Raw genomic sequence first — 17,978 nt, forward strand, 5'->3', positions numbered from 1 at the left:
AACACTGCTCTGAGGACTGTGTGATGGTAACACTGCTCTGAGGACTGTGTGATGGTAACACTGCTCTGAGGTCTGTGTGATGGTAACACTGCTCTGAGGTCTGTGTGATGGTAACACTGCTCTGAGGACTGTGTGATGGTAACACTGCTCTGAGGTGTATGTGATGGTAACACTGCTCTGAGGTCTGTGTGATGGTAACACTGCTCTGAGGTGTGTGTGATGGTAACACTGCTCTGAGGACTGTGTGATGGTAACACTGCTCTGAGGACTGTGTGATGGTAACACTGCTCTGAGGTCTGTGTTATGGTAACACTGCTCTGAGGACTGTGTGATGGTAACACTGCTCTGAGGTCTGTGTGATGGTAACACTGCTCTGAGGACTGTGTGATGGTAACACTGCTCTGAGGTCTGTGATGGTAACACTGCTCTGAGGTCTGTGTGATGGTAACACTGCTCTGAGGTCTGTGTGATGGTAACACTGCTCTGAGGTCTGTGTGATGGTAACACTGCTCTGAGGTATATGTGATGGTAACACTGCTCTGAGGTCTGTGTGATGGTAACACTGCTCTGAGGACTGTGTGATGGTAACACTGCTCTGAGGTGTATGTGATGGTAACACTGCTCTGAGGTCTGTGTGATGGTAACACTGCTCTGAGGACTGTGTGATGGTAACACTGCTCTGAGGACTGTGTGATGGTAACACTGCTCTGAGGTCTGTGTGATGGTAACACTGCTCTGAGGTCTGTGTGATGGTAACACTGCTCTGAGGTCTGTGTGATGGTAACACTGCTCTGAGGACTGTGTGATGGTAACACTGCTCTGAGGTCTTTGTGATGGTAACACTGCTCTGAGGACTGTGTGATGGTAACACTGCTCTGAGGTCTGTGTGATGGTAACACTGCTCTGAGGTCTGTGTGATGGTAACACTGCTCTGAGGTCTGTGTGATGGTAACACTGCTCTGAGGTCTGTGATGGTAACACTGCTCTGAGGACTGTGTGATGGTAACACTGCTCTGAGGACTGTGTGATGGTAACACTGCTCTGAGGTATATGTGATGATAACACTGCTCTGAGGACTGTGTGATGGTAACACTGCTCTGAGGTCTGTGTGATGGTAACACTGCTCTGAGGTCTGTGTGATGGTAACACTGCTCTGAGGACTGTGTGATGGTAACACTGCTCTGAGGTCTGTGTGATGGTAACACTGCTCTGAGGACTGTGTGATGGTAACACTGCTCTGAGGTGTATGTGATGGTAACACTGCTCTGAGGTCTGTGTGATGGTAACACTGCTCTGAGGACTGTGTGATGGTAACACTGCTCTGAGGACTGTGTGATGGTAACACTGCTCTGAGGTGTATGTGATGGTAACACTGCTCTGAGGTCTGTGTGATGGTAACACTGCTCTGAGGTGTATGTGATGGTAACACTGCTCTGAGGTCTGTGTGATGGTAACACTGCTCTGAGGACTGTGTGATGGTAACACTGCTCTGAGGACTGTGTGATGGTAACACTGCTCTGAGGTGTATGTGATGGTAACACTGCTCTGAGGTCTGTGTGATGGTAACACTGCTCTGAGGACTGTGTGATGGTAACACTGCTCTGAGGTGTATGTGATGGTAACACTGCTCTGAGGTCTGTGTGATGGTAACACTGCTCTGAGGTGTGTGTGATGGTAACACTGCTCTGAGGTGTATGTGATGGTAACACTGCTCTGAGGTCTGTGTGATGGTAACACTGCTCTGAGGTCTGTGTGATGGTAACACTGCTCTGAGGTCTGTGTGATGGTAACACTGCTCTGAGGTCTGTGTGATGGTAACACTGCTCTGAGGTGTGTGTGATGGTAACACTGCTCTGAGGTGTATGTGATGGTAACACTGCTCTGAGGTCTGTGTGATGGTAACATTGCTCTGAGGTCTGTGTGATGGTAACACTGCTCTGAGGACTGTGTGATGGTAACACTGCTCTGAGGTGTGTGTGATGGTAACACTGCTCTGAGGTGTATGTGATGGTAACACTGCTCTGAGGACTGTGTGATGGTAACACTGCTCTGAGGTCTGTGTGATGGTAACACTGCTCTGAGGACTGTGTGATGGTAACACTGCTCTGAGGACTGTGTGATGGTAACACTGCTCTGAGGACTGTGTGATGGTAACACTGCTCTGAGGACTGTGTGATGGTAACACTGCTCTGAGGTCTGTGTGATGGTAACACTGCTCTGAGGTCTGTGTGATGGTAACACTGCTCTGAGGACTGTGTGATGGTAACACTGCTCTGAGGTGTATGTGATGGTAACACTGCTCTGAGGTCTGTGTGATGGTAACACTGCTCTGAGGTGTGTGTGATGGTAACACTGCTCTGAGGACTGTGTGATGGTAACACTGCTCTGAGGACTGTGTGATGGTAACACTGCTCTGAGGTCTGTGTGATGGTAACACTGCTCTGAGGACTGTGTGATGGTAACACTGCTCTGAGGTCTGTGTGATGGTAACACTGCTCTGAGGACTGTGTGATGGTAACACTGCTCTGAGGTCTGTGATGGTAACACTGCTCTGAGGTCTGTGTGATGGTAACACTGCTCTGAGGTCTGTGTGATGGTAACACTGCTCTGAGGTCTGTGTGATGGTAACACTGCTCTGAGGTATATGTGATGGTAACACTGCTCTGAGGTCTGTGTGATGGTAACACTGCTCTGAGGACTGTGTGATGGTAACACTGCTCTGAGGTGTATGTGATGGTAACACTGCTCTGAGGTCTGTGTGATGGTAACACTGCTCTGAGGACTGTGTGATGGTAACACTGCTCTGAGGACTGTGTGATGGTAACACTGCTCTGAGGACTGTGTGATGGTAACACTGCTCTGAGGACTGTGTGATGGTAACACTGCTCTGAGGTCTGTGTGATGGTAACACTGCTCTGAGGACTGTGTGATGGTAACACTGCTCTGAGGTCTTTGTGATGGTAACACTGCTCTGAGGACTGTGTGATGGTAACACTGCTCTGAGGTCTGTGTGATGGTAACACTGCTCTGAGGTCTGTGTGATGGTAACACTGCTCTGAGGTCTGTGTGATGGTAACACTGCTCTGAGGTCTGTGATGGTAACACTGCTCTGAGGACTGTGTGATGGTAACACTGCTCTGAGGACTGTGTGATGGTAACACTGCTCTGAGGTATATGTGATGATAACACTGCTCTGAGGACTGTGTGATGGTAACACTGCTCTGAGGTCTGTGTGATGGTAACACTGCTCTGAGGTCTGTGTGATGGTAACACTGCTCTGAGGACTGTGTGATGGTAACACTGCTCTGAGGTCTGTGTGATGGTAACACTGCTCTGAGGTCTGTGTGATGGTAACACTGCTCTGAGGACTGTGTGATGGTAACACTGCTCTGAGGTGTATGTGATGGTAACACTGCTCTGAGGTCTGTGTGATGGTAACACTGCTCTGAGGACTGTGTGATGGTAACACTGCTCTGAGGACTGTGTGATGGTAACACTGCTCTGAGGTGTATGTGATGGTAACACTGCTCTGAGGTCTGTGTGATGGTAACACTGCTCTGAGGACTGTGTGATGGTAACACTGCTCTGAGGTGTATGTGATGGTAACACTGCTCTGAGGTCTGTGTGATGGTAACACTGCTCTGAGGTCTGTGTGATGGTAACACTGCTCTGAGGTCTGTGTGATGGTAACACTGCTCTGAGGTCTGTGTGATGGTAACACTGCTCTGAGGTGTGTGTGATGGTAACACTGCTCTGAGGTGTATGTGATGGTAACACTGCTCTGAGGACTGTGTGATGGTAACACTGCTCTGAGGTCTGTGTGATGGTAACACTGCTCTGAGGTGTGTGTGATGGTAACACTGCTCTGAGGTGTATGTGATGGTAACACTGCTCTGAGGTCTGTGTGATGGTAACACTGCTCTGAGGTCTGTGTGATGGTAACACTGCTCTGAGGTCTGTGTGATGGTAACACTGCTCTGAGGTCTGTGTGATGGTAACACTGCTCTGAGGTGTGTGTGATGGTAACACTGCTCTGAGGTGTATGTGATGGTAACACTGCTCTGAGGTCTGTGTGATGGTAACACTGCTCTGAGGTCTGTGTGATGGTAACACTGCTCTGAGGTGTGTGTGATGGTAACACTGCTCTGAGGTGTATGTGATGGTAACACTGCTCTGAGGTCTGTGTGATGGTAACACTGCTCTGAGGTCTGTGTGATGGTAACACTGCTCTGAGGTCTGTGTGATGGTAACACTGCTCTGAGGTCTGTGTGATGGTAACACTGCTCTGAGGTGTGTGTGATGGTAACACTGCTCTGAGGTGTATGTGATGGTAACACTGCTCTGAGGTCTGTGTGATGGTAACACTGCTCTGAGGTCTGTGTGATGGTAACACTGCTCTGAGGACTGTGTGATGGTAACACTGCTCTGAGGTCTGTGTGATGGTAACACTGCTCTGAGGTGTGTGTGATGGTAACACTGCTCTGAGGTGTATGTGATGGTAACACTGCTCTGAGGACTGTGTGATGGTAACACTGCTCTGAGGTCTGTGTGATGGTAACACTGCTCTGAGGTGTGTGTGATGGTAACACTGCTCTGAGGTGTATGTGATGGTAACACTGCTCTGAGGTCTGTGTGATGGTAACACTGCTCTGAGGTCTGTGTGATGGTAACACTGCTCTGAGGTCTGTGTGATGGTAACACTGCTCTGAGGTCTGTGTGATGGTAACACTGCTCTGAGGTGTGTGTGATGGTAACACTGCTCTGAGGTGTATGTGATGGTAACACTGCTCTGAGGTCTGTGTGATGGTAACACTGCTCTGAGGTCTGTGTGATGGTAACACTGCTCTGAGGTGTGTGTGATGGTAACACTGCTCTGAGGTCTGTGTGATGGTAACACTGCTCTGAGGTGTATGTGATGGTAACACTGCTCTGAGGTCTGTGTGATGGTAACACTGCTCTGAGGTCTGTGTGATGGTAACACTGCTCTGAGGTCTGTGTGATGGTAACACTGCTCTGAGGTCTGTGTGATGGTAACACTGCTCTGAGGTGTGTGTGATGGTAACACTGCTCTGAGGTGTATGTGATGGTAACACTGCTCTGAGGTCTGTGTGATGGTAACACTGCTCTGAGGTCTGTGTGATGGTAACACTGCTCTGAGGTGTATGTGATGATAACACTGCTCTGAGGTCTGTGTGATGGTAACACTGCTCTGAGGTCTGTGTGATGGTAACACTGCTCTGAGGTCTGTGTGATGGTAACACTGCTCTGAGGACTGTGTGATGGTAACACTGCTCTGAGGTCTGTGTGATGGTAACACTGCTCTGAGGTCTGTGTGATGGTAACACTGCTCTGAGGTCTGTGTGATGGTAACACTGCTCTGAGGTGTGTGTGATGGTAACAATGCTCTGAGGTCTGTGTGATGGTAACACTGCTCTGAGGACTGTGTGATGGTAACACTGCTCTGAGGACTGTGTGATGATAACACTGCTCTGAGGACTGTGTGATGGTAACACTGCTCTGAGGACTGTGTGATGGTAACACTGCTCTGAGGACTATGTGATGATAACACTGCTCTGAGGTGTATGTGATGGTAACACTGCTCTGAGGTCTGTGTGATGGTAACACTGCTCTGAGGTCTGTGTGATGGTAACACTGCTCTGAGGTCTGTGTGATGGTAACACTGCTCTGAGGACTGTGTGATGATAACACTGCTCTGAGGACTGTGTGATGGTAACACTGCTCTGAGGACTGTGTGATGATAACACTGCTCTGAGGTCTGTGTGATGATAACACTGCTCTGAGGACTGTGTGATGGTAACACTGCTCTGAGGACTGTGTGATGGTAACACTGCTCTGAGGTCTGTGTGATGGTAACACTGCTCTGAGGACTGTGTGATGGTAACACTGCTCTGAGGACTGTGTGATGGTAACACTGCTCTGAGGTCTGTGTGATGGTAACACTGCTCTGAGGTCTGTGTGATGGTAACACTGCTCTGAGGTGTGTGTGATGGTAACAATGCTCTGAGGTCTGTGTGATGGTAACACTGCTCTGAGGACTGTGTGATGGTAACACTGCTCTGAGGACTGTGTGATGATAACACTGCTCTGAGGACTGTGTGATGGTAACACTGCTCTGGGGACTGTGTGATGGTAACACTGCTCTGAGGTGTATGTGATGGTAACACTGCTCTGAGGTCTGTGTGATGGTAACACTGCTCTGAGGTCTGTGTGATGGTAACACTGCTCTGAGGTCTGTGTGATGGTAACACTGCTCTGAGGTCTGTGTGATGGTAACACTGCTCTGAGGTCTGTGTGATGGTAACACTGCTCTGAGGTCTGTGTGATGGTAACACTGCTCTGAGGTCTGTGTGATGGTAACACTGCTCTGAGGTGTGTGTGATGGTAACACTGCTCTGAGGTCTGTGTGATGGTAACACTGCTCTGAGGTCTGTGTGATGATAACACTGCTCTGAGGTCTGTGTGATGGTAACACTGCTCTGAGGTCTGTGTGATGGTAACACTGCTCTGAGGTCTGTGTGATGGTAACACTGCTCTGAGGTCTGTGTGATGGTAACACTGCTCTGAGGTCTGTGTGATGGTAACACTGCTCTGAGGTCTGTGTGATGGTAACACTGCTCTGAGGTCTGTGTGATGGTAACACTGCTCTGAGGTGTGTGTGATGGTAACACTGCTCTGAGGTCTGTGTGATGGTAACACTGCTCTGAGGACTGTGTGATGGTAACACTGCTCTGAGGACTGTGTGATGGTAACACTGCTCTGAGGACTGTGTGATGGTAACACTGCTCTGAGGACTGTGTGATGGTAACACTGCTCTGAGGACTGTGTGATGGTAACACTGCTCTGAGGACTGTGTGATGGTAACACTGCTCTGAGGTCTGTGTGATGGTAACACTGCTCTGAGGTCTGTGTGATGGTAACACTGCTCTGAGGTCTGTGTGATGGTAACACTGCTCTGAGGTCTGTGTGATGGTAACACTGCTCTGAGGTCTGTGTGATGGTAACACTGCTCTGAGGACTGTGTGATGGTAACACTGCTCTGAGGTGTATGTGATGATAACACTGCTCTGAGGTCTGTGTGATGATAACACTGCTCTGAGGACTGTGTGATGGTAATACTTTTATCCAGTCACTGTATGATGCTTTTATGTATTTATTGTACAGTGATGTTATACCAGGACCTGGCGGAACGCTGTGTATGGTATCACTAAGAGCAGCATTTACATTTATCATTTGTTTTATTTTTGATCTTCTTTGTTAGCACTGACAAGTTATTATTACGACGGCTGAGAAGAATGGGACTCATTATGATAATAAGTGTATATAAACCTTTAATGGTAAAATGTTATGGCCCTGGATACAAAAACAATATAATTCACAATGTAAAAACACACAGTATATGCACATATACTGTATTTACTATGTAGGATTTACACTGTACCATTTTATGACCTGAACGTAGCCTGTCTGAGTTTTGGTTCGGGGTAATATGGTTTGCTATGTTGTAACTCGGTTACACTCCAAAAATGACCCGAACGTAGTCACCGGCCGCATATACTGTAGGTTGTTGGAGGCTCCTGGTGCCTTGCAGTTAGTGGTGGGGCCCTTTCTATTACTCAGCGTATTGGGGGGGGGGAGGGGTTCTCACCATTAGATGAGTTGGGGGTTGGGCTGGTAATGTATCTGAAGAGTTTAATAATTGGAGGAGAGATGATGGAATCGTGACAAGTGTTTGGTAGAAGAGACACTCAGGGTGAATCGCGTAGGTGATTCCTGGAAATGGGGGGCTGTGTACCTCATGGAGTTGTATACAGAGGCAGCCGGTGCTTGGCATTACACTGTCAGACTATTGTCTCTTTACAACCTATTGATTGGCTGATCAATAATATGACAAGGTCTGGACATCACCCAAAAGAGATGCCCGGACCACACAGCGAGAAATGGAGGAACAACTCCATATGACACCAACAACAATCCTGATGGGGGGAGTAGTCCCACGTGCTTCTGTTATGCACCCACATGGCATCAGACAAGATTAGATACAGCAGCTCGCAAACAGTATCATACATGATAGGATTAGGAAAGGAGATGTCCAGCGCCAAATTCGTGCAAAGGAACTTCTTTATTGTGTCGCCATGAGAAACGACAAGGACTCAGATACAGCGACGCGTTTCGGCCCGCAGGGCCGAAACGCGTCGCTGTATCTGAGTCCTTGTCGTTTCTCATGGCAACACAATAAAGAAATTCCTTTGCACGAATTTGGCGCTGGACATCTCCTTTCTTTTGCATGTTATACGGACTATCCCCGGTCCAGTCCGAGCGCAGCAACAGAGGGTGAGCTGGATTACTATCTTTGCTTCATGATAGGATTAGATACCGCAGTGGGGGTTTAGGCGCAGTGGGGGTTTTTTTAGTGCCTTTTTTACGACGTTTCAAATAGACATTCTTCAAAATGTTGCAGACTTGCATTATACCATTTATCCTTTTTCACTATGCAGCGGTCAAGTATTTATCAACTCTGCAACTTTTGTGAAAAGTCGCACATTTTTGCGCAAACACTTCCAGAATGTCCCCAAAATACACCAGCCCAGACCTAGCTTAGCTTTTTTTGTGTATGTGTAGAAATTTTGATGCAGTAGGATAAAAAATTAACCAGAAAAAAATCCAGGAAATGTGTATCTGCACAAAATGCACCTACACATTACATTAAGGTGTAAAAAATGCTTTACCTACACCTACAATGATAATGTCCCCCCATGATATTATCATGCAGGAAATGCTTATATACACCAGGTATGTATTAGACGTGACGGGATAAAATACATCATGTGAGAGGCTTAGATACACCAGGTTAGTATCATACATGAGAGACATAGACACATCAGAACAGCATCGCACATGAAAGTCTTAGCTTTTTCCTTAACATCATTGTCAAGTTTTTAGCCAGAGCACTGACGGGAGTAGTAGTGGTGCTGTCTGCTTCAATAGCAGGGTGTACACACATGTATATAAGCACTGATGAGAGTAGTAGTGGTGCTGTTTTCTCCTCCGACAGGATGTATATATATGTATATGAGCACTGGTGAGAGTAGTAGTGGTGCCGTCTTCTCCTCCGACAGGATGTATACATATGTATATGAGCACTGGTGAGAGTAGTAGTAGTGCTGTTTTCTCCTCCGACAGGATGTATACATATGTATATGAGCACTAGTGAGAGTAGTAGTGGTGCTGTTTTCTCCTCCGACAGTATGTATACATATATATATGAGCACTGGTGAGAGTAGTAGTGTTGCTGTCTTCTCCTCTGACAGGATGTATACATATGTATATGAGCACTAGTGAGAGTAGTAGTGGTGCTGTCTTCTCCTCCGACAGTATGTATACATATGTATATGAGCACTGGTGAGAGTAGTAGTGGTGCTGTCTTCTCCTCCGACAGTATGTATATATATGTATATGAGCACTGGTGAGAGTAGTAGTGGTGCTGTCTTCTCCTCCGACAGTATGTATACATATGTATATGAGCACTGGTGAGAGTAGTAGTGTTGCTGTCTTCTCCTCCGACAGGATGTATACATATGTATATGAGCACTGGTGAGAGTAGTAGTGGTGCTGTCTTCTCCTCCGACAGGATGTATACATATGTATATGAGCACTGGTGAGAGTAGTAGTGGTGCTGTCTTCTCCTCCGACAGGATGTATACATATGTATATGAGCACTGGTGAGAGTAGTAGTGGTGCTGTCTTCTCCTCCGACAGTATGTATATATATGTATATGAGCACTGGTGAGAGTAGTAGTGGTGCTGTCTTCTCCTCCGACAGTATGTATACATATGTATATGAGCACTGGTGAGAGTAGTAGTGGTGCTGTTTTCTCCTCCGACAGTATGTATACATATGTATATGAGCACTGGTGAGAGTAGTAGTGGTGCCGTCTTCTCCTCCGACAGTATGTATACATATGTATATGAGCACTGGTGAGAGTAGTAGTGGTGCTGTCTTCTCCTCCGACAGTATGTATACATATGTATATGAGCACTGGTGAGAGTAGTAGTGGTGCTGTTTTCTCCTCTGACAGTATGTATACATATGTATATGAGCACTGGTGAGAGTAGTAGTGGTGCTGTCTTCTCCTCCGACAGGATGTATACATATGTATATGAGCACTGGTGAGAGTAGTAGTGGTGCCGTCTTCTCCTCCGACAGGATGTATACATATGTATATGAGCACTGGTGAGAGTAGTTGTGGTGCCGTCTTCTCCTCCGACAGGATGTATACATATGTATATGAGCACTGGTGAGAGTAGTAGTGGTGCTGTTTTCTCCTCCGACAGTATGTATACATATGTATATGAGCACTGGTGAGAGTAGTAGTGGTGCTGTTTTCTCCTCCGACAGTATGTATACATATGTATATGAGCACTGGTGAGAGTAGTAGTGGTGCTGTCTTCTCCTCCAGCAGGTGGTATACATATGTATATGAGCACTGGTGAGAGTAGTAGTGGTGCTGTTTTCTCCTCCGACAGTATGTATACATATGTATATGAGCACTGGTGAGAGTAGTAGTGGTGCTGTCTTCTCCTCCAGCAGGTGGTATACACACAAATATATGTCATACTGAGACCCACCCTCAATATATACATGGATCCTCCTCGTACACCTCTCCTCCCTTTCGGCTCCGAGGATCCTCAGTCACAGAGCAGAAGCAGAAGTGCGATCACCGTGTGGAGACTTTGTCAGTAAACCTAAGGATGTTTGCTTATTTCAGGTATGTACTTTATATGTGTGTGTACATATATATTTGATGTATATCCAAATGCTGCCCTAATACATAAATATACTGCACCTCATACATACACCTCTCATTCTTTATAGATACATACACACATACACTACCCCTCATACATTCATATGCTGTCCTTTATACATATATATATATATATACTACACACCTGATACATACAATTCATTCATTTTGTTATGTGGCTTCTTGAAAAAAATAAGTTTCCACATCATTCTGCATTTAATCCCCCATACCAACAGAATGTTCCAAATCTTTACTAATTTATTAAATAGGAAAACTTAAATCTTACAGTGACATAAGTCCAGTTTGGAGATTTTTTGGCATTCTTCTCTGCCGTCCCCATCCTACCGCTCTGATCGGTTGGGTACGGTCTGTAGAAGCCATTTTCAGGTCTCTCCAAAGATGTTCTATTGGGTTCGGGCTCTGGCAGGGACCACTCATGGGCATTCACAAAGTTGTCACTAAGCCGCTCCCGTATTGTCTTAGCTGTGTGCTTAGGGTCATTGTCTAGTTAAAAGGTGCAACTCTGCATCAGTTTTCTGTACTTTGCTCTATTCGACTTTCTCTCAACCAGTCTCTCTGTCCCCACAGCATGATGCCACCCCCACCATACTTCACTGTAGGGATGGTATTGGGCAGGTGATGGGCAGTGCCTGGTTTCCTCCAGACATGATGCTGCCCCCACCATACTTCACTGTAGGGATGGTATTGGGCAGGTGATGGGCAGTACCTGGTTTCCTCCAGACATGATACTTCCCCCACCATGATCACTGTAGGGATGGGATTGGGCAGGTGATGGGCAGTGCCTGGTTTCCTCCAGACATGATGCTGCCCCCACCATGATCACTGTAGGGATGGTATTGGGCAGGTGATGGGCAGTGCCTGGTTTCCTCCAGACATGATGCTGCCCCCACCATGATCACTGTAGGGATGGTATTGGGCAGGTGATGGGCAGTGCCTGGTTTCCTCCAGACATGATGTTGCCCCCACCATGATCACTGTAGGGATGGTATTGGGCAGGTGATGGGCAGTACCTGGTTTCCCCCAGACATGATGCTGCCCCCACCATGATCACTGTAGGGATGGTATTGAGCAGGTGATGGGCAGTGCCTGGTTTCCACCAGACATGATGTTGCCCCCACCATGATCACTGTAGGGATGGTATTGGGCAGGTGATGGGCAGTACCTGGTTTCCCCCAGACATGATGCTGCCCCCACCATGATCACTGTAGGGATGGTATTGGGCAGGTGATGGGCAGTACCTGGTTTCCCCCAGACATGATGCTGCCCCCACCATGATCACTGTAGGGATGGTATTGGGCAGGTGATGGGCAGTGCCTGGTTTCCTCCAGACATGATGCTGCCCTCAACATGATCACTGTAGGGATGGTATTGGGCAGGTGATGGGCAGTGCCTGGTTTCCTCCAGACATGATGCTGCCCCCACCATGATCACTGTAGGGATGGTATTGGGCAGGTGATGGGCAGTGCCTGGTTTCCTCCAGACATGATGCTGCCCCCACCATGATCACTGTAGAGATGGTATTGGGCAGGTGATGGGCAGTGCCCGGTTTCCACCAGACATGATGCTGCCCCCACCATGATCACTGTAGGGATGGTATTGGGCAGGTGATGGGCAGTACCTGGTTTCCCCCAGACATGATGCTGCCCCCACCATGATCACTGTAGAGATGGTATTGGGCAGGTGATGGTCAGTGCCTGGTTTCCTCCAGACATGATGCGGCCCCCACCATGATCACTGTAGGGATGGTATTGAGCAGGTGATGGGCAGTGCCTGGTTTCCTCCAGACATGATGCTGCCCCCACATGATCACTGTAGGGATGGTATTGGGCAGGGGATGGGCAGTACCTGGTTTCCTCTATACATAATGCTGCCCCCACCATGATCACTGTAGGGATGGTATTGGGCAGGTGATGGGCAGTACCTGGTTTCCTCCAAACATGATGCTGCCCCCACCATGATCACTGTAGGGATGGTATTGGGCAGGTGATGGGCAGTGCCTGGTTTCCTCCAGACATGATGCTGCCCCCACCATGATCACTGTAGGGATGGTATTGGGCAGGTGATGGGCAGTACCTGGTTTCCCCCAGACATGATGCTGCCCCCACCATAATCACTGTAGGGATGGTATTGGGCAGGTGATGGGCAGTGCATGGTTTCCTCCAGACATGATGTTGCCCCCACCATGATCACTGTAGGGATGGTATTGGGCAGGTGATGAGCAGTACCTGGTTTCCCCCAGACATGATGCTGCCCCCACCATGATCACTGTAGGGATGGTATTGAGCAGGTGATGGGCAGTGCCTGGTTTCCTCCAGACATGATGCTGCCCCCACCATGATCACTGTAGGGATGGTATTTGGCAGTGATGGGCAGTGCCTGGTTTCCCCCAGACATGATGCTGCCCCCACCATGATCACTGTAGGGATGGTATTGGGCAGGTGATGGGCAGTGCCTGGTTTCCTCCAGACATGATGCTGCCCCCACCATGATCACTGTAGGGATGGTATTGGGCAGGTGATGGGCAGTGCCTGGTTTCCTCCAGACATGATGCTGCCCCCACCATGATCACTGTAGGGATGGTATTGGGCAGGTGATGGGCAGTGCCTGGTTTCCTCCAGACATGATGCTGCCCCCACCATGATCACTGTAGGGATGGTATTGGGCAGGTGATGGGCAGTGCCTGGTTTCCTCCAGACATGATGCTGCCCCCACCATGATCACTGTAGGGATGGTATTGGGCAGGTGATGGGCAGTACCTGGTTTCCCCCAGACATGATGCTGCCCCCACCATGATCACTGTAGGGATGGTATTGGGCAGGTGATGGGCAGTGCCTGGTTTCCTCCAGACATGATGCTGCCCTCACCATGATCACTGTAGGGATGGTATTGGGCAGGTGATGGGCAGTGCCTGGTTTCCTCCAGACATGATGCTGCCCCCACCATGATCACTGTAGGGATGGTATTGGGCAGGTGATGGGCAGTGCCTGGTTTCCCCCAGACATGATGCTGCCCCCACCATGATCACTGTAGGGATGGTATTGGGCAGGTGATGGGCAGTGCCCGGTTTCCCCCAGACATGATGCTGCCCCCACCATGATCACTGTAGGGATGGTATTGGGCAGGTGATGGGCAGTGCCTGGTTTCCCCCAGACATGATGCTGCCCCCACCATGATCACTGTAGGGATGGTATTGGGCAACTGATGGGCAGTGCCTGGTTTCCTCCTCACATGATGCTTAGAATTGAGGCCAAAAAGTTAAAATTTGGTTTTATCAAACAAGAAAATCTTGTTGCCCACAGTCTGATGCTTTTTTTGTAAATTCCAGGCATCTTCCATGTGTTATTACTGAGGAGGCTTCTTTCTGACCACTCTACCATAAATCCCAGATTGTGGAGGCTTCAGTGATTGTTCTGGACCTTCCGGACGTTACTTCCATCTGCTCACAGGATCTTTGGAGCTCAGCCAGAATGACCATTAGGTTCTTGATCACCAAGGCTCTCCCCCCCCCCCCCCCCCCCACCAGATTGCTTAGTTTGGTAAAGCGGCAGCTCTAGGAAGATTTGATTTCATGCAAATTTAGAAATATTAATTGTAAAATGGCCTATACTCGTAATTTGAAAAACAACTTTTGCAGACTCTCCTTATAACAGCGCCATAGTAATCAAAAGCATAGATAAAAGCGTAGGCATAAAAATAGAGAGATCTCTGTCACTGAAGTCCATCATATTTTGTCTGACCATGAGTTTTACCAAACACTTGACCCTACATTGTTTGCTGTCAAATTTGATAAACTTATAGAAGTTGCATACATGACAGCTGTATGGAGCAGTCACTTCCACCCTCCATATATTGGTCTCATATACGTGTATACCTGTATAGAGCAGTCACTTCCACCCTCCATATATTGGTCTCATATACGTGTGTACCTGTATAGAGCAGTCACTTCCACCCTCCATATACTGGTCTCATATACGTGTGTACCTGTATAGAGCAGTCACTTCCACCCTCCATATATTGGTCTCATATATGTGTGTACCTGTATAGAGCAGTCACTTCCACCCTCCATATATTGGTCTCATATACGTGTATACCTGTATAGAGCAGTCACTTCCACCCTCCATATTCTGGTCTCATATACGTGTATACCTGTATAGAGCAGTCACTTCCACCCTCCATATATTGGTCTCATATACGTGTGTACCTGTATAGAGCAGTCACTTCCACCCTCCATATACTGGTCTCATATACGTGTATACCTGTATAGAGCAGTCACTTCCACCCTCCATATACTGGTCTCATGTATGTGTGTACCTGTATAGAGCAGTCACTTCCACCCTCCATATACTGGTCTCATGTACGTGTGTACCTGTATAGAGCAGTCACTTCCACCCTCCATATATTGGTCTCATATACGTGTGTACCTGTATAGAGCAGTCACTTCCACCCTCCATATACTGGTCTCATATACGTGTATACCTGTATAGAGCAGTCACTTCCACCCTCCATATACTGGTCTCATATACGTGTATACCTGTATAGAGCAGTCACTTCCACCCTCCATATATTGGTCTCATATACGTGTGTACCTGTATAGAGCAGTCACTTCCACCCTCCATATATTGGTCTCATATACGTGTGTACCTGTATAGAGCAGTCACTTCCACCCTCCATATACTGGTCTCATATACGTGTATACCTGTATAGAGCAGTCACTTCCACCCTCCATATATTGGTCTCATATACGTGTATACCTGTATAGAGCAGTCACTTCCACCCTCCATATACTGGTCTCATATACGTGTGTACCTGTATAGAGCAGTCACTTCCACCCTCCATATACTGGTCTCATGTACGTGTGTACCTGTATAGAGCAGTCACTTCCACCCTCCATATATTGGTCTCATATACGTGTGTACCTGTATATAGCAGTCACTTCCACCCTCCATATACTGGCCTCATATACGTGTGTACCTGTATAGAGCAGTCACTTCCACCCTCCATATACTGGTCTCATGTACGTGTGTACCTGTATAGAGCAGTCACTTCCACCCTCCATATACTGGTCTCATATACGTGTGTACCTGTATAGAGCAGTCACTTCCACCCTCCATATATTGGTCTCATATACGTGTATACCTGTATAGAGCAGTCACTTCCACCCTCCATATTCTGGTCTCATATACGTGTATACCTGTATAGAGCAGTCACTTCCACCCTCCATATACTGGTCTCATATACGTGTATACCTGTATAGAGCAGTCACTTCCACCCTCCATATACTGATCTCATATACGTGTGTACCTGTATAGAGCAGTCACTTCCACCCTCCATATACTGATCTCATATACGTGTATACCTGTATAGAGCAGTCACTTCCACCCTCCATATACTGGTCTCATATACGTGTGTACCTGTATAGAGCAGTCACTTCCACCCTCCATATACTGGTCTCATATACGTGTATACCTGTATAGAGCAGTCACTTCCACCCTCCATATACTGGTCTCATATACGTGTATACCTGTATAGAGCAGTCACTTCCACCCTCCATATTCTGGTCTCATATACGTGTGTACCTGTATAGAGCAGTCACTTCCACCCTCTATATACTGGTCTCATATACGTGTATACCTGTATAGAGCAATCACTTCCACCCTCCATATACTGGTCTCATATACGTGTATACCTGTATAGTGCAGTCACTTCCACCCTCCATATACTGGTCTCATATACGTGTGTACCTGTATAGAGCAGTCACTTCCACCCTCCATATATTGGTCTCATATATGTGTGTACCTGTATAGAGCAGTCACTTCCACCCTCTATATACTGGTCTCATATACGTGTGTACCTGTATAGAGCAGTCACTTCCACCCTCCATATACTGGTCTCATATACGTGTATACCTGTATATAGAAGTCACTTCCACCCTCCATATTCTGGTCTCATATACGTGTGTACCTGTATATAGCAGTCACTTCCACCCTCCATATATTGGTCTCATATACGTGTGTACCTGTATAGAGCAGTCACTTCCACCCTCCATATACTGGTCTCATATACGTGTGTACCTGTATAGAGCAGTCACTTCCACCCTCCATATATTGGTCTCATATACGTGTATACCTGTATAGAGCAGTCACTTCCACCCTCCATATACTGGTCTCATATACGTGTATACCTGTATAGAGCAGTCACTTCCTCTCCATATATTGGTCTCATATACGTGTGTACCTGTATAGAGCAGTCACTTCCACCCTCCATATACTGGTCTCATATACATGTATACCTGTATAGAGCAGTCACTTCCACCCTCCATATACTGGTCTCATATACGTGTGTACCTGTATAGAGCAGTCACTTCCACCCTCCATATACTGGTCTCATATACGTGTATACCTGTATAGAGCAGTCACTTCCACCCTCCATATACTGGTCTCATATACGTGTATACCTGTATAGAGCAGTCACTTCCACCCTCCATATTCTGGTCTCATATACGTGTGTACCTGTATAGAGCAGTCACTTCCACCCTCCATATACTGGTCTCATATACGTGTGTACCTGTATAGAGCAGTCACTTCCACCCTCCATATACTGGTCTCATATACGTGTGTACCTGTATAGAGCAGTCACTTCCACCCTCCATATATTGGTCTCATATACGTGTGTACCTGTATAGAGCAGTCACTTCCACCCTCCATATACTGGTCTCATATACGTGTGTACCTGTATAGAGCAGTCACTTCCACCCTCCATATACTGGTCTCATATACGTGTGTACCTGTATAGAGCAGTCACTTCCACCCTCCATATACTGGTCTCATATACGTGTATACCTGTATAGAGCAGTCACTTCCACCCTCCATATATTGGTCTCATATACGTGTGTACCTGTATAGAGCAGTCACTTCCACCCTCCATATACTGGTCTCATATACGTGTATACCTGTATAGAGCAGTCACTTCCACCCTCCATATACTGGTCTCATATATGTGTGTACCTGTATAGAGCAGTCACTTCCACCCTCCATATATTGGTCTCATATACGTGTGTACCTGTATAGAGCAGTCACTTCCACCCTCCATATACTGGTCTCATATACGTGTGTACCTGTATAGAGCAGTCAC

At 47.3% G+C, this 17,978-nt stretch overlaps 1 protein-coding gene across 11 annotated transcripts in view; it reads left to right on the plus strand.

The window, feature by feature from the left end:
• The window catches only part of GIPR (gastric inhibitory polypeptide receptor), a 265,555-nt gene that overhangs the window by 194,014 nt on the left and 53,563 nt on the right, over positions 1-17,978 (plus strand). For 7 of the 11 annotated variants that reach the window (XM_056540708.1, XM_056540703.1, XM_056540710.1 and 4 more), the window contains one exon: positions 10,607-10,787. The exons of 3 other annotated variants lie outside the window; for them this stretch is intronic. In XM_056540708.1, the coding sequence (XP_056396683.1) occupies positions 10,607-10,787 (181 nt within the window). The remainder of the gene's footprint in view (positions 1-10,606; positions 10,788-17,978) is intronic. One more of the 11 variants, XM_056540709.1, reaches the window with a different exon arrangement.

The sequence above is a fragment of the Hyla sarda genome, chromosome 9, assembly GCF_029499605.1.
Source record: "Hyla sarda isolate aHylSar1 chromosome 9, aHylSar1.hap1, whole genome shotgun sequence".
NCBI classification, from domain to species: domain Eukaryota; kingdom Metazoa; phylum Chordata; class Amphibia; order Anura; family Hylidae; genus Hyla; species Hyla sarda.